General features: G+C 40.2%; 2 protein-coding genes across 2 annotated transcripts in view; one reads left to right on the forward strand and one right to left on the reverse strand.

The window, feature by feature from the left end:
• The window catches only part of TMEM163 (transmembrane protein 163), a 370,074-nt gene that overhangs the window by 29,996 nt on the left and 320,370 nt on the right, over positions 1-19,708 (forward strand). The window lies entirely within an intron of this gene.
• ACMSD (aminocarboxymuconate semialdehyde decarboxylase) overlaps positions 1-19,708 on the reverse strand; it is a 57,344-nt gene that overhangs the window by 19,560 nt on the left and 18,076 nt on the right. Inside the window, 8 exon segments of the mRNA XM_011354511.1 lie at positions 2,934-3,106; positions 4,250-4,345; positions 6,883-6,931; positions 6,933-6,980; positions 10,305-10,369; positions 10,372-10,537; positions 11,927-11,976; positions 15,971-16,067. Of these exon segments, the coding sequence (XP_011352813.1) occupies positions 2,934-3,106; positions 4,250-4,345; positions 6,883-6,931; positions 6,933-6,980; positions 10,305-10,369; positions 10,372-10,537; positions 11,927-11,976; positions 15,971-16,067 (744 nt within the window).

Consider the following 19,708-nt stretch of genomic DNA (forward strand, 5'->3'; position numbering starts at 1 on the left):
GAGATCCTGAAACAGCTGTTTCTAAATTCCTGACACACAGAGGCTGCAAGAAATAATTAGTGCTTATTATTATTTTAAGCCATGAGTTGGCACAAGTACTTATGCAACAATAGATTACCAGTGGATCCAGCCAAAATTATGATAAAATCATAATGGGAGGATGACTGACCTCTCAAAAATTATTCACCGAAATATGTAAAGGGAATTTTCCATGTTCATGTTAATATAGGGAGGCAATAGGTTCTCTTTTTTTCATATTTTTCACAGTGATAGAGTGATCACATAGAACTAGCACTCTTTGTATTAGTCTTTAAAAATGAGTAGACATAAATTAAAAGCAATGCATATTAAGATGGAAGGAAGCTAAGAGATTATGTAATTTAAGTTCTCTGTTTAGCACAGTGTATTAGAAAGGGTAAGTGTTCAACAAATGATTTTGGTTTATATGTATATGAGATGTCTATTATAGTATTTAAAATTTTGATTTATCAAAGTAATTCCTATACATAGTTAATTAAATATTATACCTTTCTTATCAAAAGCAGTCCTGTGCCCAGTTTCCCAACTCTTGTCCCACAAGGCAGCCACTTTGATTTTTTTAACCTGCATTTTTTGGTAATTACCTTCATAACTCCAGATAAAAAGCATATACAATTGTTTCTTGATTTATTAGCTTTAAAGAGTGTTTACTGACTTCCCATAATGATCACTGACAACTTCTTTACTACCTCGACTTCTCTCCTCCATTTTCTCAGTAGAATTACAATTTTCAGTTAAACCAGTACTTAGTATTTACACTATAGATATTGTTTACTGCTGATTAAATAACGTACGTTGATTATCTGCCTTCATATGGATGTTTGTGTTCTTGGAGTTAATTATTTCCTTTTCTTTCATTTGCTTAATTTTCTATATATGTACTGCTTATTCCTAATGCATCAGCAGATGTGTTGAATTCCTAGCAGTCGTAGTTTCAACTTCTCAAACATATCAAATATTCAATCAGTTCCATTTTTCCTGTCCTAGAGACCTCCCTCCACAGCATTCTGTCCTCTTGCTCTCATCTGGACAGTTGCTCTGTAGCCTGGCCACCATGCTAGGACTTTACTTAGCCATTCTGCTTTGTGGATTGTTTTTGAGAGAATTTGCTCATGTGAATGTAACTAGAATGAGGAGGCATTAATATTTTAAAGCGAATCCTAAATTATTAATCTATACTGTTTATATGTTCTGGATTTACCAGCCTGTGAGGTCACATAAAATGAGGTCACATTTGCTTTGGTCATATAATGGCTCAAGTCTTCACAGTTTGAATGAAGATCTCAGCATCACTAACTTTGCAGAGTTCTCTCTGAGTTTTTCTGAGGGATCCCTAGAAGGGGTATACTCACATGTGCTTACTAACTAGTCTATCCACAAGGCTTGTGCCACCTTCTTTTGCTTTCGCTCTTACCCTGTGGTGGATGTGTATTGTCCTGAATGCTGTTTGAAGGTGCCGATAATATTCCTCGCTGCTGATGGTATCCCTCATAAGCTTGGTGTTGTATTTGCCAAGGATGTTTTCTCCTGGTTTTGCCATTTCCAAGAAAACCAGGGGTACTAGGCTTGATGAGAGGTAATAAGAATGAACCTTTCTCCAATTCCATGCCACTTTCCCACTCCCCCTTCTTCATAGCTCAAAGTCCAGAGCTCACAGTCTCTTTCAGCTTCTCAAACTCTGTGCAGTTTCCTGCTTACATACTTGCCATAGTCCCTTTGTCCAAACCAAAAACAATTAAAGGTCATGACCAACTGGCAAACACTCATTTTGGCAGGAATGACACAAAAGCTTGAAGCCTCAGAAACACATCTCAGTCACATAATGTATTACCAAACCAGAATGTTTAACATCACTGAGTTTCTCAAATCAGAGAGGCAGTCAGCGTTAAAGTGGGATGAAACTTCCATTTTGGAGATAGAACACTACTTGTACCTTTCAAATGGTGGACCTCTTTTTCTTCCAAACAAGATTATTCGTGCCTTTGCGTCTACTCTCAATCCAAGTACCTTATTGCAAATCTTTAAGGATGTCCATATTCTTTTAGAAAACCTCAGATATTTTTTCCTTTGCAAAAATTTAGACAACTTCTATGGTTATCTGTCTGTAATAAAATGGAATTGAAATACTAAATATTTTAGACTATTCACAAATCAGGCTGGCCTTTGCTCTAAAAATTGTCTTAACTTGCTGAGTTAGTATTTTCAAAGAGTACTTAAAGGTGGAAATACCACCAACAGGGAGACCTGCTAGCAGACCACAACAGAGGAAAGAAGTACCTATGAAGTTTAAAGTACTACCATGCTGGTCTTTTTTTGCCTGGTGAAAGAATCATTTTCAAAACAAAGGCTGAGTTATTCCAGAAAGAAATTTCAGGTGGTACACAAAACTCTTCATTATCCTCCTTTGCCTCCCTGTCTGGTGCCATTTCCTACCTCTTTAATGTTCCAATTTTCTTTATTTAGTGGATGAGGACAATTAGGTTCACAATTTATTCTGTTAGAAAGTGGTAGAATCTGGATTTTTACCCAGGTCAATTTGACTTCAAAACTGGTGGCTTTTTCTGCTTACCACATCACAATATATCATTTTGGATAGATACAGAGATGACCCAGAGGAAGAGGATCTTACCTGGGGAACTATTCAGTCATGTGGATTATCTAGGATTTCTCTGGCATATATAATGGTTCCCTGGTGATACACACTCTATGTTGAAGGATGTTCTACATGCGATCCCCTCCTTGTACAAGCAAACCTAATCCCAAACCTCACTGTCCCTCTCCTTTCTTCTAATGCCTTTTCTTCCATCCCCTTTTTTTGAAGAGAGATTAAGTGACTGGTTGCTGAACCTGTACTCTGCTCCCTACAAGCCATCTAAATGGCAGACCCGGCTTACCTTTCCTATGACATATGTTAACAGCTTGAGGGCCAGAGGATCATGAACCAAGGAGTCTATGTAAAAGGAACCAACGTATTTCTTTGGGTTGATTGGATTGTCTTGGGCACACAGATCTGGGTGCATGCTGAATCCACGGGAGATTCTTCCTACTGTGAAGGGGAAGACTCCACCTGCAAATAAAACCTATTACTGAAGGTCTGGCTTTGATTGTAAAGGATTCCTTTTAATCCTCATATTGTGTGCAAAGAGAAGTTACTATAGTCCAGCTGGTTAGCAGTATTTACAAAGGACTGGGTTCCAAATGCTGAGAGGTGACCCAGAAGAAACAACATGAACTCATCTAGAAATTCAGATTCAAAGAATTTATCCTAAAGAGAGAAGACGAGTGTGTAAAGTTATGTAGTCAAAGTTTTCAAATGTAGCATGGTTGTAATAACAAATTACTGAGGCAACCTATCAGTCGGGGAATATCTAAATAATTATGGCATATTCATAAATGTATTGCCATGCAAGCAACCATCAAAAATCAGGAGCTCTGTACTTACATGGAAAGATGTCTTCATATGCTGGTGAGAAGGAAAAACAGATCTGATAACAGCATGTTGAGTTTGACTGTGTATGTTTGTGTGTATCTATGTGTGTGTGTGTCTGTGTTTCTGTTTGTGCCTATATGTGTCTAAGAGTCATGAACTCTATTACCTACAGGGACCAAGCAGGAAATTAAATGAATGAAATAGGTCTACTTATTAACAAGGTGAATAGTGGAGACTATTGCAAACTGGAGGGCTTGTGATCTGATGATTTAAATAAAATAAATAAAATTTAAATAAAATCAAATAAAATGAGAGATTTAAATAAAAAACAAAACAAAATAAAGCAAAAACTGTGCCAACCAAACAACTTGTCTGTAAAAATGGAATTTGGTTCCTGAACCATCAAATACTTTATGATTATAATGATTACTGGAAGAATGTTATGGATTGAATTATGTCCCTCTAAAATTCACATCTTGAAGCCCTAATTTCCAAGGTGACTGTATTTAGAGACAGGGCCTTTAAGGAGATAATTAAGGTTAAATGAGGTCTTAAAGTGGGACCCTAATCTGTGCATGCAGAGTAAAGCCCATGTGAGGACACAGTGAGAAGGTAGCTTTCTACAATCCAGGCAGAGAAGCCTCACTAGAAACCAATTCTGACAGCACCATAATCCTAGAACTCTTAGAACTGTGAAAACATCATTTCTGTTGTGTAAGCCACCCAGTCTGCGGTATTTTGTTACGGCAGCTGAGCTGACCAATATAGATGGAGTCTTACCTCCATGTGCAAAACATACTTGCAGTTTAGGAAACTTCTTGAACACTCCACCCATGATCATGGAGCAAATGGCTATGATGGTCTCTGCTGGAACTCCTGAAAAGAGGAAATGGTCACAAGATACAGGGCTTGTCACCTCAAGCAAGAAGTTCAGTGATGCTGATGGCTGGGGAGAAGCAGCCTGCTGTAATTGTCAGTGCTGAGAAACGTGGGGTCTCTGTGTCCCAGCATGGCTTGGTTGTATACAGCTATTACTTTGGCAAGCAGGACAATCTGACGCTTCCTATTTGCCGCTTGCAGGTGGAGTCATCTAACAGCTAGAATAGTCAAGGAGCCAGAGGACCTGGCTTTTGTCTTGATTCCCCCAGCTTCAGTTTTGGATGCAAGGGGGCAAGAGAGTACACTGAGTCTGGGCTGAACCCTAACTGTTCCAGTTTTTTGCTTTCCAGCCTTTGATAAGGTGTAATGCCCCAGAGCCTGTGCTTCTTCACCTGTGAAACGTGGACAGTATTGCCCATCTTGCAAGGCTAATGTAGAGCCTTGCAAATAATTATGTCAGAAAGTTCTTGGCCAGAACTTCACAGTGGATGTGCTGAACAAATATTAGTTGCTTCCCTGTGCCTCCATTTCCTCATCTGTAGAATGGGGGATAATAATGATTAGTTTTGCCACTTAGTTAGTGCTCAATAAATAGTAATATTATTATTCATTCCAAAATTTTGCTTCTTAGAGCTGAGGTTGAAAATAACTGGATTAAAATGAATTATTTCAAGTGTGTTGTGCTCCTAGAAGAAGCAGATATTTAATACTCAATGCCTTCCTTTACCTCCACGGAGTCAGTCCGGGCTACATTTTCAGATTACTGCTTTTCAGACTATGATTACAAAGTCTCTGGGGGCTCCACAGCAGAGCCTTGCACCTCTGGAAAGGCCTGACCCTCTGGCTGCCGAGTGGGGCTTACTGAATGCTCATCCTGCCCTGTTGCAACATGGACAGAGATGACTTGGCTCCTTGACCTCTTAGAAGCATGATGGACTCATATGCATCTGGAAGTGGGCCAAGCTTCCTGAGACAGGGAGAAGGACAGCATCAACTCTTTTTGGTCCCATGATTCTGCTTTCCATTAATTACTTGGACTATAACCCCACTATCCATTCTCCATACAGGAGCCAAAGTAGAATATTTACAATGTAAATTGGGTTATGGCTCTCCCTTGCTGAGAATTCTCCAATCTGCCAGTGACCACTTTCGCATCCAGAATAGAATTTTGAAATTAGCCTGTTTGTTTGTTTGTTTATGATCTATACACTTGTTTATCATCTTTTTCCTCTAACCAGAATGTAGGCTTCAGAAGGGCAGAGGTTGTGTTTGTGTCAATATCCTCGATGTCTCGTACAGGCCTGACATGCTGGTGGAGATCAATATATATATGCTGCATAAATGCATGATGAAATGACCCTTTTTGCAAATGCTTTCTGAGAAGTTGCAATATAAATAAGTTTGTTTTACTTATCAAAGTGTTGTATGAATTAGGAAGCTGGAAAGCATTGGGCTTATTAGGTTATCTCTTTCTACTAATCGTTGTTCAAAAATTTGATAGGGGATGGATAGGAAGATGCCTTACTATGTACACTGGTCTTCAAAAGCAATACCAGGGACATAAACTATCAGAGCAGAAAGAGAATCCAGACCAACTCTGTCATTTTACAGTTGAGGAACTTGGGCCCAGGGAAGTAAAGTGATTTGCCACAGGTTATACAGAAAAATAGAGACTAGCTGGAACTGAAATTCAGTTGATTGACTTTCAATATATTACTCCATTTAATTCTTCATGATGGTTACTTCATAATTACTTGTATTAATTGGGCTGAGAAGAGAATGGATGATGGCCTCCCCAGAGTAAATCCAATGCTATTCATTTGGGGACCACTTTTCCTTGGGTTTGTATATGAGCTCCACTTTTCACTTGTGACCCCAGAATTTTACATTTGTCTCCATTTCTTCTTCTTATCAGAGATGATATGAGAGATTGGATAGGCCAAAATGAGGTGTCTCCTCTTTTCCTTTTACCCTCATGTGGCACCATGAATGACTAGACCAGGAGGCAAACAGCAGAAGAGAGGAGCAGATACCCAGCAAATTGAAAGCCTGGGTCATCTATAATGTAAGGCCTCAGTTCCTTGGATGGTAGAAGGTGACCTACTACTCATAACTCCAGGGTTTTTATTTGTAAGAGCTGATACTGTTATTGGTTTCTAAAAAAAATCTATTACATAAGCATGGCTACTTATTTTTGGAGCTTTTTTAAGGTATGTGTAGTGAGGGGGTTTTGGAGACAGACAGATCTGTGTAAATTCTATTTGTGCTTGTTCACTGTGTGACTTAGACAACTTTTTTAACCACTCCGAGACTCAGTTTCTCTATCTGTAAAATGGTTATTATAATGTCAACCTTGTAGACTTTTGTGTGGATATGATTAGAATCATAATCCATACAAAACAAGCAATATATGCAGCACTTATCTGAGTAAGAGCTCAATAACTCACAGTCCTGTTAATTTATACTTTTTCCAGATAATTGGAAAAAAACAAAGACTTTCTCATCTTTTTCTAGACCCCTGGTCTGACACAAACCTATAAGCCAAGGGAGCCAGTATTTGGCCATTCGCCCATCCATCTGCATGCATGTCCCACGGGTGCACCAATAGGGAACAGTTCAGCTTTTCAGCTGCCTTCAAAGAAACAGTGAGAGAGAGAGTTACTTGGATGAGCCAGCAAATACAGGGTCCTGTTTTAGGGAAATTGCTTTTCTCTAGGTCTGCATTGATCTGAATAAATAAACTTAAATATTTTCGAAGTTGTTTCTTGATCACTGTAAGAGTCATTGATAAACTCTGCTTGTGCTTGTAAAATAAAAAGGACACTTAGATTTAACAAGGGGATCGGTGGAGTTACCATTGACGTTGATTAACTTAATATACTGTTTGGCAAAAAAAGTCACAGGAAACATCCATCATTCAAATGTTTTGGCTGAGAGCAAAATGCTTAAGGACTGATCCTGCATCTCAAATGCATGGGGACATTTCTCCTGTGGGTACCTACTTGGTCCACTCTTTCAGAACAACTGCTAATTTTGTATCTTTGGAGTGAGAACTGGAGTATTCCCTCCTTTCCTCCACCTGGAATCCTGAGGATATGGAAAGCAAGGAAGTGATGTGCTGAGAGCCAGGGGTTCAGGACCAGGCTGGAGTAGGCTGGCCTGGCCCAAGACCTCCAGTTACTCAGAGCCTGATACTGGGTGGGAATTTTTGGGGTCTGCAAGCTCTCACAATGCCTCAGGAGCCCAGCTGAGTTCCTGAATAGTCTTGTGTGAATGAAATGACTTTAGAAAGGAAAGAGCTCTTAATGCCTCAGGCAGGCAGGTACTGAGATAAATGTCATGGGCAAACCTGCTCCAGGGCATTCTGAGAAATGGAAATACCATCTGAATGAAATGACCTTTATTCAAAAAAGTCCCCTCAACAGGCATTGAGTATTATTAGTACTTATCTAGGTTCAAAACAGATTTTCCTTAGCACATTTCTTTTCCAAATATACTGGGGTCCAGGAGTGACTTACATATTAATATGTGGGCTAACTAGGCTGATGCAATACAACTTCTGTACATAAGCATTTTTAAAATGTAGAAACAATTCTGGGACAACAAGGGATTCTGGAAGTGGCAGGCCAAAGGTAGATCAGAGAAAGGACTTCTAATTTAATGGGTTCTGAAGAGCAGGAGATATGCAAATCTTTTAACAGGAGAGGAACTAATTGGTTTCTGATAGTGGATGCAAGCTAGAAAGAGAATATTGGCTTCTCGGGATGGTTGGGCTTGACAAAGGCACGTGATCACAGTATCTCAATGAGACTTGATTTTTCTTTAGGACCAAACTTGATTCTATAGCCTATGCTGGTTCATGTCTATTCAAATGAAATTAACAAATATTTTTGGTTACCTTCTGTATATGAGGCATTGTAGAGAAAACAAAAAGCAATCACTTATACTCTCAAAATTATAACTCACATTAACTGAGAACTTATGTGCCAAAGCTGTTATACGAATTTTACAATTATTAACTAGTTTAATACTTTATGAGATGAGCACTCGTATTACTTCCATCTTAGAAAGAGGAGAACTAAGGCAGATAGATGCTAAGTAACTTTCTCAGGTCTTGTGGCTGATAAATGGTAGAAATAGGCAGTCTGCCACTACTACTCTGTCTGCCTCATACTCCTAACAAAGTCATTTTTGTGCCTGAAAACTGAACTGACTTGAATGCGTATTGTTGGGTTCACTCACTGAAAAGCGAAGTCTAGGAGATAAAGGGGACAGCTTTGAAATGACAAAGCCAGCTTGGCTCATGGTAACCGTCTCATCTGTTTCAGCACTTTACTGACGCAGTTTACAGAGTAGTGCGGCTGGCAAGTCTTGCTAACCAAACAAATGTGCTGTCAGTCCCAGGACATCACAAATCAACTGGGGCCAGGATGCTCTCCTGAATCCCCTCAGAGACTGCAGCCCACAAACAGCCTAGTTAGAATGATGGATGGGTCGAGCTAGTCAAACAAATGAAAATACCATCCATTTGGACCCCAACCAGTTGCTTTCTGAGACCCTTAGTAATTCATAATTCCAATTCCAGTGAATAATAAAATGAATTGCAGCTGAAGGTTTGCTCACACTGTGCTGAAACAACTTGGATGCCCAGTAAGTAAATCCTCTTTCAAAGCTCATTAAAATTTCTAGAAAACATACACTGCATCAGCTCAGTCACTGCAGCCAATAAGCTTCAGGAAGTTCAATATTTAGAGGAACATTAAATCTTTCAGGTTATTAGGAGGCAATTTAACAGGCAATCCCCCAACTAGTGGGCAGTGTCCATAGAAACAAACATGGGAAAAATTTTGCATGTAGTCAGAGCTCAATAAAGATTAAATGAATAAAACGATCGGTGATTACAGTGCATAGTGAGTCTACCAACATCTATTTAATTCATTATTGAAGAGTTTGCGTTTACAGTGAAAATGATAGGAAACAATGCTGTTATAATTCTAGGAGGGATGTAGAAAATGTAATCAAATATAGAATTATGCATCTTGAATCCTGGTACTAATGAAAGCCAGGTTTAGTAGCAGAAAGAACGGAAGGTAGAGGAAGACTGGTGGAGAGGACCATGGGACTGTGAAATACCTGGCACTGAATTTTTGAAAATATATTTTGTTATGCTATATTTCAAATATAGAAAGTTATTTATAATAGTACAGTGAACATTCATATACTCACTATCTAGTTGCATCAAATGTTAACATTCAGATGGCATTTTTTGTTATATATTTTTATTATACATTTTCAAAATACGTAGCTTAAAATTTATCTTAATTGAGGATTGATTAAATAAAACATATGCATATGTTAGAGTATTATGCAGTTATTTAAAAATCACTGAGAATTTTCATTTGGATTGAAAATTCTCAATTAGGATATGAAATCATGTATATAATAGAATTATTTCATTAAAATGTAATTATATGCAGATATATGCAAATAAAAAACAAATGAAATATAAATGAAATATACTATACCAGTGGTTAGTTATCTTTGGGTGGTGGGTTATAGGTTATTTTGTTTTTCTCTCTATACTTTTCTGTATTTTCCAAAAATGCTTTTCTTTTTTTGTATGTCATTAACATGGTTGTTTTGTAGTGTCTGCAATGAGTGTAATACTTTGGCATCCAAATGAAAGATTAAAAAGAGAATATAGGGAATAGAAAGAAGAGAGATTTCACTGAGTTAACTCGAAGCTGGCCTAGGAAGCATTTCTACCTGTCCCTTGTCTAGTGAAATGATCCACTCCTTTTGGGGAGCTCTTTCCACATTTCCTCCAATGTCCACCATGTCATCAGGCATCTCTTTCTCCCTTCCAGTAAAGTAGGCACGTTTATCTTCTTCCTGCTAGCACCCAGCCACTGCCCAGCCTTGCTATGTGTTCCCTGAACAAGTACCGCCTACTCACTGCATAGACAGGGAAGAGTTCTTGCACGTTCAGGTCGCACTCATTGATGTGGGAGCTGATCTGGACCCTGGGAAGCCCAGCTCCTTCACACAGTACTCCATCTCCTTAATAACCAGCTCTGGGGCTTGCAAGGGCAACGTCCCCAGACCCACGGACCTCTTGGGGTGGCTTGCAATGGTTGCAGCTAGGTCGTTTAAAAGCTGGCACAGGTTTAAAGTGTCCTGAGGTTTGGCCTAGTGGAGACAGGTAAGGGAAAATCACATCGTTCAAAACTTACTTCTCTAGATATCTACTCTGAACAACATCTCCCCTGGGCAAAATCATTTGTCACTATCGGTGGCTTTAACCCTCAGAAAGCTGAGGAACAGATTGAGATAGGCATTGGCCTCAGGAGACCCAGAAGCCAACCATTGCAAATGCAAAGAAAACTGCTAATATTGCTGCTCAAATAGAAAATTTGAGGCTGTAATCTAATGGGACGGACACAATTACTGGGCTGACATCCTGTGGTGGAGGTGGAATGAGGGTGAGTTGCCCCACCACCTGCAGACAGGAGCTTGCAGGGCTGCACACCTATGCAGCTGAGCTACCTCCCACACAGGAGTGTCTGACGTCACCATCAGAGAACCTCAGGGCACCTCCTTGTCATGCCTCACTGCAGGATGCCAAGGATACTCATGCACCTTTCCTGTCCCTGTTTGTCCTTCTCCTTGTCCTTCCTGTTGGCAGTGACACTCAGAGTTACTTTAGCAAAATGCTGATGCAGATGAAGTTTGCTTTTTGTTCCCCTAAATTTTCCATCTTCATTATTTTCTTTCCTTTCAACATCATCCCACCCTGGGCTGCCAGGAATTTGATACTCTCCTGCAATCCCAGTTGTCTAGTCAGAATGACACTCAATCTGATAAATTCAGGCATACTGAGGTCTTAGAGCATTTTTATTTTAAGTAGTGAATCTAATCACAGGAACAGATAAAGATTGAATTACTCGTACTGGAATTATGAGCACAGGTGGGAAGTGTGTGTGAGCAGGTGGCATATCCATTGCTCCTAAAATCACAACATGCATGAACATTTACTGGTTTCATCAGGTGCTTAGCGCACCCCCAGCTATGTACTTTTAGCAATCGAGACTTCATCACTGGGGGGAAGGCCTCCAACTCCAGAAATCATTTTAAATTGTATCATTTCCCTGGGAGAGGTACTATATTAGGCTATTATTATCATTCCCACCTCAAAATAATTATCACCTCACAATAAATTGGCTTATCAGTTACTGAGTAAGGCACTGCAGGAATGAGTCATCAGAAAGGTAAATTCTGATGGAGATTAAAGTTGGGTCTAGAACTGCGCTGTTCAGTAGAAATATAACGCCAGTCACATAGCAGCGTACAACTATTGGCTACCATACTGGACCGTGTGGGTCTAGAGCAAGGACAGATCTTAGAAGACAGGCCTGGGATTGCACACTGCAGTGTGAGGTGCTGTGAAACCCCACTGATCTCTAAAAGGGAGGAGATGTGGAGGAGGCAGTATCAAGACTTGAGTCATCTACCTACTTGCTAGGGAGCTAGACATGAGCCTTTGCCCACCAAAGAGATGGTTTGAAGTTTCACGCTCACCCAGTAGCTAAACATGATGGGAACTGTTGAAAGGGCTTGCACTGTCACTCCTAGAGACAGACACAAAGAAAAGCAAAGCTGGCGAGAAGAATAGCCTGGACACTCCTGCATTTCCCAGGGCCAAGGAGCCCAGCAAGTCTCCAAACTCTTCTCCTGTTCTCCCCTCCCTCGCTGTTCCTCCCTGTCTCCCTTCTCTCAGGCTCTCTGTCCCAGGCCTCCCTCAACCTTTAGCATCAGATTCTAGGAGGAGGAATAAAGGCTGGACAAAAGTTAAATAATTCAAGAAAAACTAATTGACCCAATTTCTACCCTCCATCTTGTGAAGTTTTATTGAAGTAAGACATTTCCCCACTAATTTTTTCAGGGCTCTTCATCTTAGGTCACATGTGATAAAGTGTAGTTCTCGGCCACCTTCCCCACCCTTTTAATTCAGCTCCTAAGTGCGTCTGGTACCCACTGTCTGGAATGCTTAGGGACTCCGGATTTGGCTCCAGAATCTAGCATCCAGCATGCCTAGAATCTCTTGCTTTCAAGCTCTCGAAGCCAGGGTGTTAGGAGAGAGGCTCCCAAACTGGGGGTGGCCCCTTTTCCTCTCATACCCACATCCAATCCTGTTAGGTCTATTCCAATTCCTTTCACCTGCCCACATCTCCCCATCCCCTGCCACTACTTGACCCAGGCCACCAGTGTCTCCTATGTGGACAACTGCAGAAGCCTCCAAGCTGGTCTCATTACCATTCTTGTCCTTCCTATAGCTTGTTCTCCACTTGGAAGTCAGAGTAAGGTGTTAAAACTGAGGTCGTCATTTTTTTTTTCTCAAAACTTCAAGGACTTTCTTTCACACTTAAGAGTAAAATCCAGCTTGAACATGGTCTATATGGCCCCACATTGTCTCTCCCAGGGCTCACATAATTCTTTCTTGGCCTCCTATCTGTACTTTGTAGCCCTTTTCTGCCCCAGGACCTTTGCACTGCTGTTCCACCTGCCTGGAATGCTCTTCTTTTGGTTCATCACAGGATGGGCTCCATTTTACTCTACTGTCTCGGTTCAAATGTCACCTTCTTAGAAAGGCCTTCCCCATCTCCAGCCACTCTCTATCCTATTGTTTTGTTTTTTCCTTTTCTAATACTTATTATAGTCTGTCATCACTGTGTTTATTTGTTTATTCTATGCCTTTCCCTGTTTGAATGTAAACACTGAATGAGCCTGTCTGCCCATGCCATATTGCCAGCGTCCAGAGTGGTGCCCAATGAAAGAATGAATCATTGTTTAGTAAGGACTAAAGACTACAGCTTTTGATTAGTGAGTGTTAAACATTGTCCCAAGATACTTACATTCAATGATTAGTATCAAACAAATGAATATCTTTCAGTTGTAAAATCTTTACATTTTCTGTAAATACTTTCACTTACATTACTCTATTTCATTTCTCTATAGATTAGATCAAAGGTTATATGGTTTGAAAGTGGTGAAAGGAGGCTCCTGTCCAGCCTTGCTCCTTTCCTACATCCCAGTGGCCATCACTTGTCACCACATTTCATACTGACATAGTAAATTGAGTTATTTCTGTGTTAGATAGTTTGGATACGTATTCTTTGATCTCTAGGAACAAGGCTAATGCAATTAGAGCTTGTATTTTTTAAAAGAGGGGGTTTTAATAATATGACATAGCATAATGTTCCTCAAACTTACTTTTGTTGATTAAAATCAGGGGTTGAGGGAAGAACATAATTAAACAAATTCCTAGGCCCTCTTTTGGAAATTGTTCAGTAGATGGGACTTGAAAAAAATTTTTAATGAGTACTCCAGGCGATCTTTATCCTGAGGGAGACACTTTTGTGATGGAATAAGAGAACCCTACCTATAATTTTGGCTCTGCCATTTACTAGCTGTGTGATCCTGAGCAAATACCTTAACCTCCTTGCCCCCTTAAAAGGGTAACAATAGGTGTAACAATGCCTGCCACATAGACGTGTTGAGAGAGGATTAAATGTGAGCAGGTTTGTGAAACACCATCTCTCTGACTCCTGTGGGGCCTCTTAGTTTCCTTCCTGCATAAAGAACTGAGCTCCCAACCCCAGCCCTCACCAGGTCTGGATCTCTCACCTATTCTGACCTTTCTGGGTCTGCTACAGAACCAGCTTCAATAGGAACTCAACCTAGTTTAGGACTTAAGAGACACAGGTATATCATCTCGTTGTTATTTATTATTTTGGTCTTTCTTAGCTCTTATGTTGGATTTTGTGATGAAGTGACCCGGAAGCTACCAGTTACATTTCCCTCCCTGCAGAGGTTGTATGGATTGCCAAAATCTGTGTTGAACCATCATCATTTTATTTTCTTACTGCCACAGAGGTGATAGTATGTAGTTGTTAAGCCTTTGAGCCCAGACTGCCTGGGTTCAAATGATGGTTCTGCTCCCTACAAGCTGTGCGATCTTGGACAAATTGCTTACTCTCTGTTCTTCTGTTTCTTCATCTGTAAAATGGGCATAATAATAGTTGCTACCTTACTATAGGGTTGTTCTAGGGATCAAGCGAGTAATACATGTTAGGTGCTGAGAACAGTGCCTGGCACAAAGTAAGTGTTCAGCAAGGGTTAGTCATGACTGCTCTTTCAAGGATAACCATGGAATAAAACACACAGCAAAAACTAGAGGAGACACAATTCATATAAACTGACACCACTTATCCGAATCTCATTTCCACTAATTTTCTTCTTGAAAGGGGAAGTTCTTGTTTGAGCTTCACATTTAGAGTAAAACCTTGCTCTTTGCTGTAGGTCTGAGAAGCTCTTTCTTTCTCCAGCTCCTCTCCCACCCCCAAATACTTCTAGAACAGGGACATACCTACTGTGTTCTGTCAGATGGTCTGCAGAGGTGCTTCAGGCCTTCTGCAAGTTCGATTTAAATGCCATTTAAATATACTTCTAATTATTTAAAAAACTATAAAGCAATACCTGGCCAAAAGTATCCTAGACCAAATTCTAAAATGCCAGAAGACTACCTCCTCATTTGGGGCTGACGGGTTAACTCATTTTGTGCAGACTTTGGAATAAAATGTCTTCTGCCATCTCTGTGTATATATTTGAGCTTATAAATTTGTTTTTGATTAAAAAGGTTGTAGTTCTAAGAAAGAGTTCTAACGCTCTTTCATTTATTTGTATTAATTGTCTGTTTTTTAGTTTAAATCTAGACCAATGATGTCAAAATTTAGGCCTGACAGTGTCATAGTGGTGAGTTCCCCATCACAGTGGTGAGTTCCCCTTAAGAACAGCCCACAGGCATCCAGAAGGCTCCATGCTTCTTCTTGGAGCACACTGTCCTTGGGCAGCACAGTTGGCCAGGCAGTAACAAGCACAAGCGCAACATCGCCATCATGCCATATTTTAGATAGTCTTTGAAATTCTTATAATTGTGGAGACTTGTTTGCTTTTTAAATATAAGGAATGCAAGCAGTTCTTATAAATCATTGGTGATTCATCTTTGAAATAAAAATTTTCTAATTCTCTTCTTTCAAATTTCTAAATTAGTTTTATTGTGGAGTATTCTGAGATTCACAATTAACTTTTTTTTTCTAACTGCTCCCATTTCCATCCCTTATGTGTCAGTGGAGATGTTCTGTGTACTGTGCACTGAGACAAACTACAGAAAGAAATTGGATCTTGAATCTGACTAAGCAGGAAATTGGCATCCTTACTCTATATTCTAATTTTTACTGTTTTGATTGACTCTATAATAAGTAAATATTATACAGTCGAACTTAAAAATAATATAATGCCACTTTTATATTTTTCATGATATAGCATTCTACTTTAAAACAGGGTGTACCTAATTAAAAAAATTTTTTTTCATCCACACTCTAAAAACATTGTAGTGGAAGGTCCCATCCTTCCCTCAATGAAGGCAGAGCAGCCTGGCTCAGTGGATAAAGGCGATTGGAGGTCGCCATCACATAAATCATGTATAGTGGTCAATGGACTTTAGGGGCAGACATGGCTTTTATAGCAGACGCAGTCATTGGTAGCATTTCTTGTCATAAGTACCTGTTTAGTCCATTTCTCTAACACGGATTTCTGGATCCCAGCAGTCCTGTTGGACCACTCTGAAGACCTTTCCATCCTTCAGCATCTTTGCTTCTCCCTAGGGCAGAAAATGCACATCAACAAAAGACAACCTAAGCTTACTTAGATTAATTCTTCCTTGTATGCTTTGGAATGTGGTTTGCCCTAATATTTTTAGGAGTTTTTACTTAATTCTCAAAGAAGTAGAAATATGTTCATTTACTGGAACTCAACTTTTCATCCTCATGACTTAATATTGGCCTGGAGTTACAGGTTGTACTCTGTGGGTGTCAGTGGCTGGACACAGAGAACAAGGTCATGGTCATGACCTTTTGGGGGTGCATGACTGAAGATGGCTGGTCACCTTGCTGACCTGAACCACTGGCTAATATAAGCCCTAGGAGGAAGGCCCAGTGTCTGGAAAACTATATATCTGTAACATTTTAGAATTGAAAAGGACCTCTGAGATAGACCATCTAGTCTAACTCTCTTGTTTTATAGAGAAGCAACAGATGAATAGTGAGAATAAGTGATTTGTCTAACAGAGCAGGGCCCTGTCTAACACCTGCAGGAGGAATAAAATGAATTGGTCTAGCAGCATGTATGAAATTCAGTGCCACCAGGCAGCATGCCCACCTGTGTATACAACCTTTTAATACTCAGTGGAGGGGGCTAAACTAAATGGCTGTACAAAGCATGGCAGTGACCTCTAAATTGGACCTCTAGTTTGTGATTCCCTAAAGAAAAGGGAAAAGTTCTGACCAGGGGCCCTGAAATCAGACTGCTCAGGTCTGAATCCCTGAATGCTCTCACTTACTGTGTGGTCTTTAGCAAGTTAAACAACATCTCTGAGTCTCAGTTTGCTCATATTTAAAATAGGGATAATAATACAACTTACCTTAAAGAGATCTTGTGAGCATGAAATGGAATAATCCACATAGAACAATTAGTGGAGTAGCTGACACATGTTAAGTGTCTAAGTATTAGTTGTGAATGATGTATGGCTAATTAGAGACTAGGGTATCTCCTGATGTTCCTCTGCTTTGAGGGCACACCACCTCCAGTGGTGCTTCAGAGCCTCAAGATTGCCCATGGGCCCGATGGGATCGCCAAGTGGGCATGTGGTGATCAAAGCCCTTGAGCTGTGCTTGGTGGAGCCCTCTGCCCATCTCTTCTTCCTCTTGGCTTAATCATGGGTTGCACCCAGGCCTTGACAAAGCTTCCTTCTTTATCCTTCAATTCTCTGGACAAGACCTTTTATATCTCCTGCATGGAGAAAGCAGACTACTTTTCACCTTCGGGTTTGGCAGCCCATTCACATCTGGCCTGCATGAGGAAGACCTCAGATCCACGTTTTCATTTTTCATGGACTGGGAGAAAAAGTCAGTAAATGAGAGACTTGTGTAACTGTGACAGGTGTCTACATCCAAGCCTAGCCAAGTCTCTGACATCAGGACATCAGGATTGATTTGCCTCAGTTCTCATCCTTTGCTGATCCTGCCAGCATCTGAACAACCTCCTGCGAGAGTCTTGATGGAGGCAGGGCCCATCCTCCCTCTAATAAAGCCCCAAAGCCCAACTATTTGCTCTCTTTGACCCAAGTTTGGCTAATCGATGCTTGGTTTTTAATCAAGAACAAGTGATGCAAAAAGACAGGATCAGCAAATATATTCTGCCATTGATTCCAGCAGTGACCATGTGCTGTGTCTGTTGTCAGTGGTATTGGTGTGGTGGCAGTGTCCAGTGTCTAGCTTGGAGGCAGTGGTTTCCTAGAAGGCTGTTCCTGTGGTGTGTCCTTGGCTGTGGCTTCAATTGCCTGTACATTTTATGAGTGTGGTTCCCTATGAGTGTGGCATTTTGTAATTCTTGAGGGGCTTAAAATACTTGCAACAAATTCATTTTCTGCTTAACTAACCATTGTTGGTTTCTGCTGTTTGCAGGGAGTCCTGAATGACACTGATTGCATAAGTAGAATATAGGAACACATCTTGCTATTGATGAAGAAGGGAGTGAAAAGAGAAAAAGTCAGGAAACAAACTTTCATTTGCCAAATTAGGAGTTTTATTTTTCTTTTGCTCCTGAATAGGAAAGCTTAATCACTGTAAAATTCCCAGAATAACAGAGTGCTGAAGAGAGTTGTCTTCGCATACTGACAGAACTGGGTTTAAATCTCATTAAATTACTTCCTAGCAGTATAAGTGGCTAAGTTATGGGCCTTCTGAGTTTAAGCCTCACTTTTTCTATCTGTAAAATGTGGACCATTATATTGTCATGTTTGTGGCCACCTAACATCCTTGGAACATATTCTATATGTGAAGAAATTTTCACATTATGATTCCCCCCTTTCTGAGAGAAAATCCTGAATTCATTTTCCCAGCCTCCCTTGTAGTGAGGGAACTGACAAGTGCTTTAGGCTCTGTCAGAGGCCCCCACGTGTGACTTTGATTTGGAAGTGAGCACTGTGAGGAAGCAGTGAGCACTGTGAGGAGACTGTACTTTTTGGTCAGGGTGTTGTTTGAAATGTCAGACATGGCTGGAGAAGAAATGGCAATGCTTTGGTCTGCAGTCTCAGCAGCATCAGCGTGAGCATGAGCTTCCTGTGTGTGACCAGGAGTGGCAGCACTCGAGTCTTTGCTGGAGCAGCCCCCTAGGTACCGCTGGGCATTGTGCATGTTAGCATGGCCTCTGAGCTTGATCTGTAACTCTTCCAGGAAGCCTGTGAACTGCTTTTCTGATTAAACTAGCTAGAGTGGATTCTGTTTGCAACTAAGAACACCGAGTGGTTCAGAAGATTAAGTGATAGAATGTTTGTAAAGAACTTAACGCCAGACCAGAGAACATGCTTAATCAATTATGGCCAGATTTCACCATATACAGTCTTCCCCTCCTTATCCATGGGAGATACGGTTCAAGACCGCCCCCCACCCCAAGTGGTTGCCTGAAACTAAGGATAGTACTAAACCCTATAAATACTATATTTTTTCCTATTATATACACACCTATGATAAAGTTTAATTTATAAATTAGGCATAGTAAGAAATTAACAAAAATAACATAAAATAGAACAATTATAACAATATATTGTAATAAAAATTATATGAATGTCATCTCTTTCCGTTCCTGTCTTCCACTCATAAATGTATTGCCTTTTCCATCTTAACTAAGCACTTATCATGCACTGGGGCTGCAACTTTTGCAGTTTGAGATGCGACAGCAAAATTAGCACAGATTTCTTTTTCCTTCACAATTTCATAGATAGAACATTTGTTCTTACCATGGATCTTAGCAACTTCAGCATATGATTTTTTTTCTTTCTTTATTAAGTCTCGAACTTGTACTTTTTCACTTAAAGGAAGCACTTTATGGCTACTCTTTGGCATGTCTGAATTGCCAGCTTCGCTAATCTTGCAATTTGGGGCCATACTTAAGTAAAATAAGGGTGACTTGAACACAAGCACTGTAATATCTAGACAGTCGATCTGATAACCAAGAATATTACTAAATGACTAATGGGCGGGGAGCATATGCAATAGTTTGGAGATGCTGGATAAAGGAATGATTCACGTCCAAAGCAGGATGGAGTGGGACTGCTCAAGATTTCATCATGCTACTCAGAACATTGCACAATTTAAAACTTATAAATTGTTTATTTCAGGAATTTTCCATTTAATATTTTCAGACTGTGGTTGACCACAGGTGACTGTGGATAAGGAGAGGCTA

The sequence above is a fragment of the Pteropus vampyrus genome, unplaced genomic scaffold, assembly GCF_000151845.1.
Source record: "Pteropus vampyrus isolate Shadow unplaced genomic scaffold, Pvam_2.0 Scaffold17, whole genome shotgun sequence".
Classification (NCBI taxonomy): Eukaryota; Metazoa; Chordata; class Mammalia; order Chiroptera; family Pteropodidae; genus Pteropus; species Pteropus vampyrus.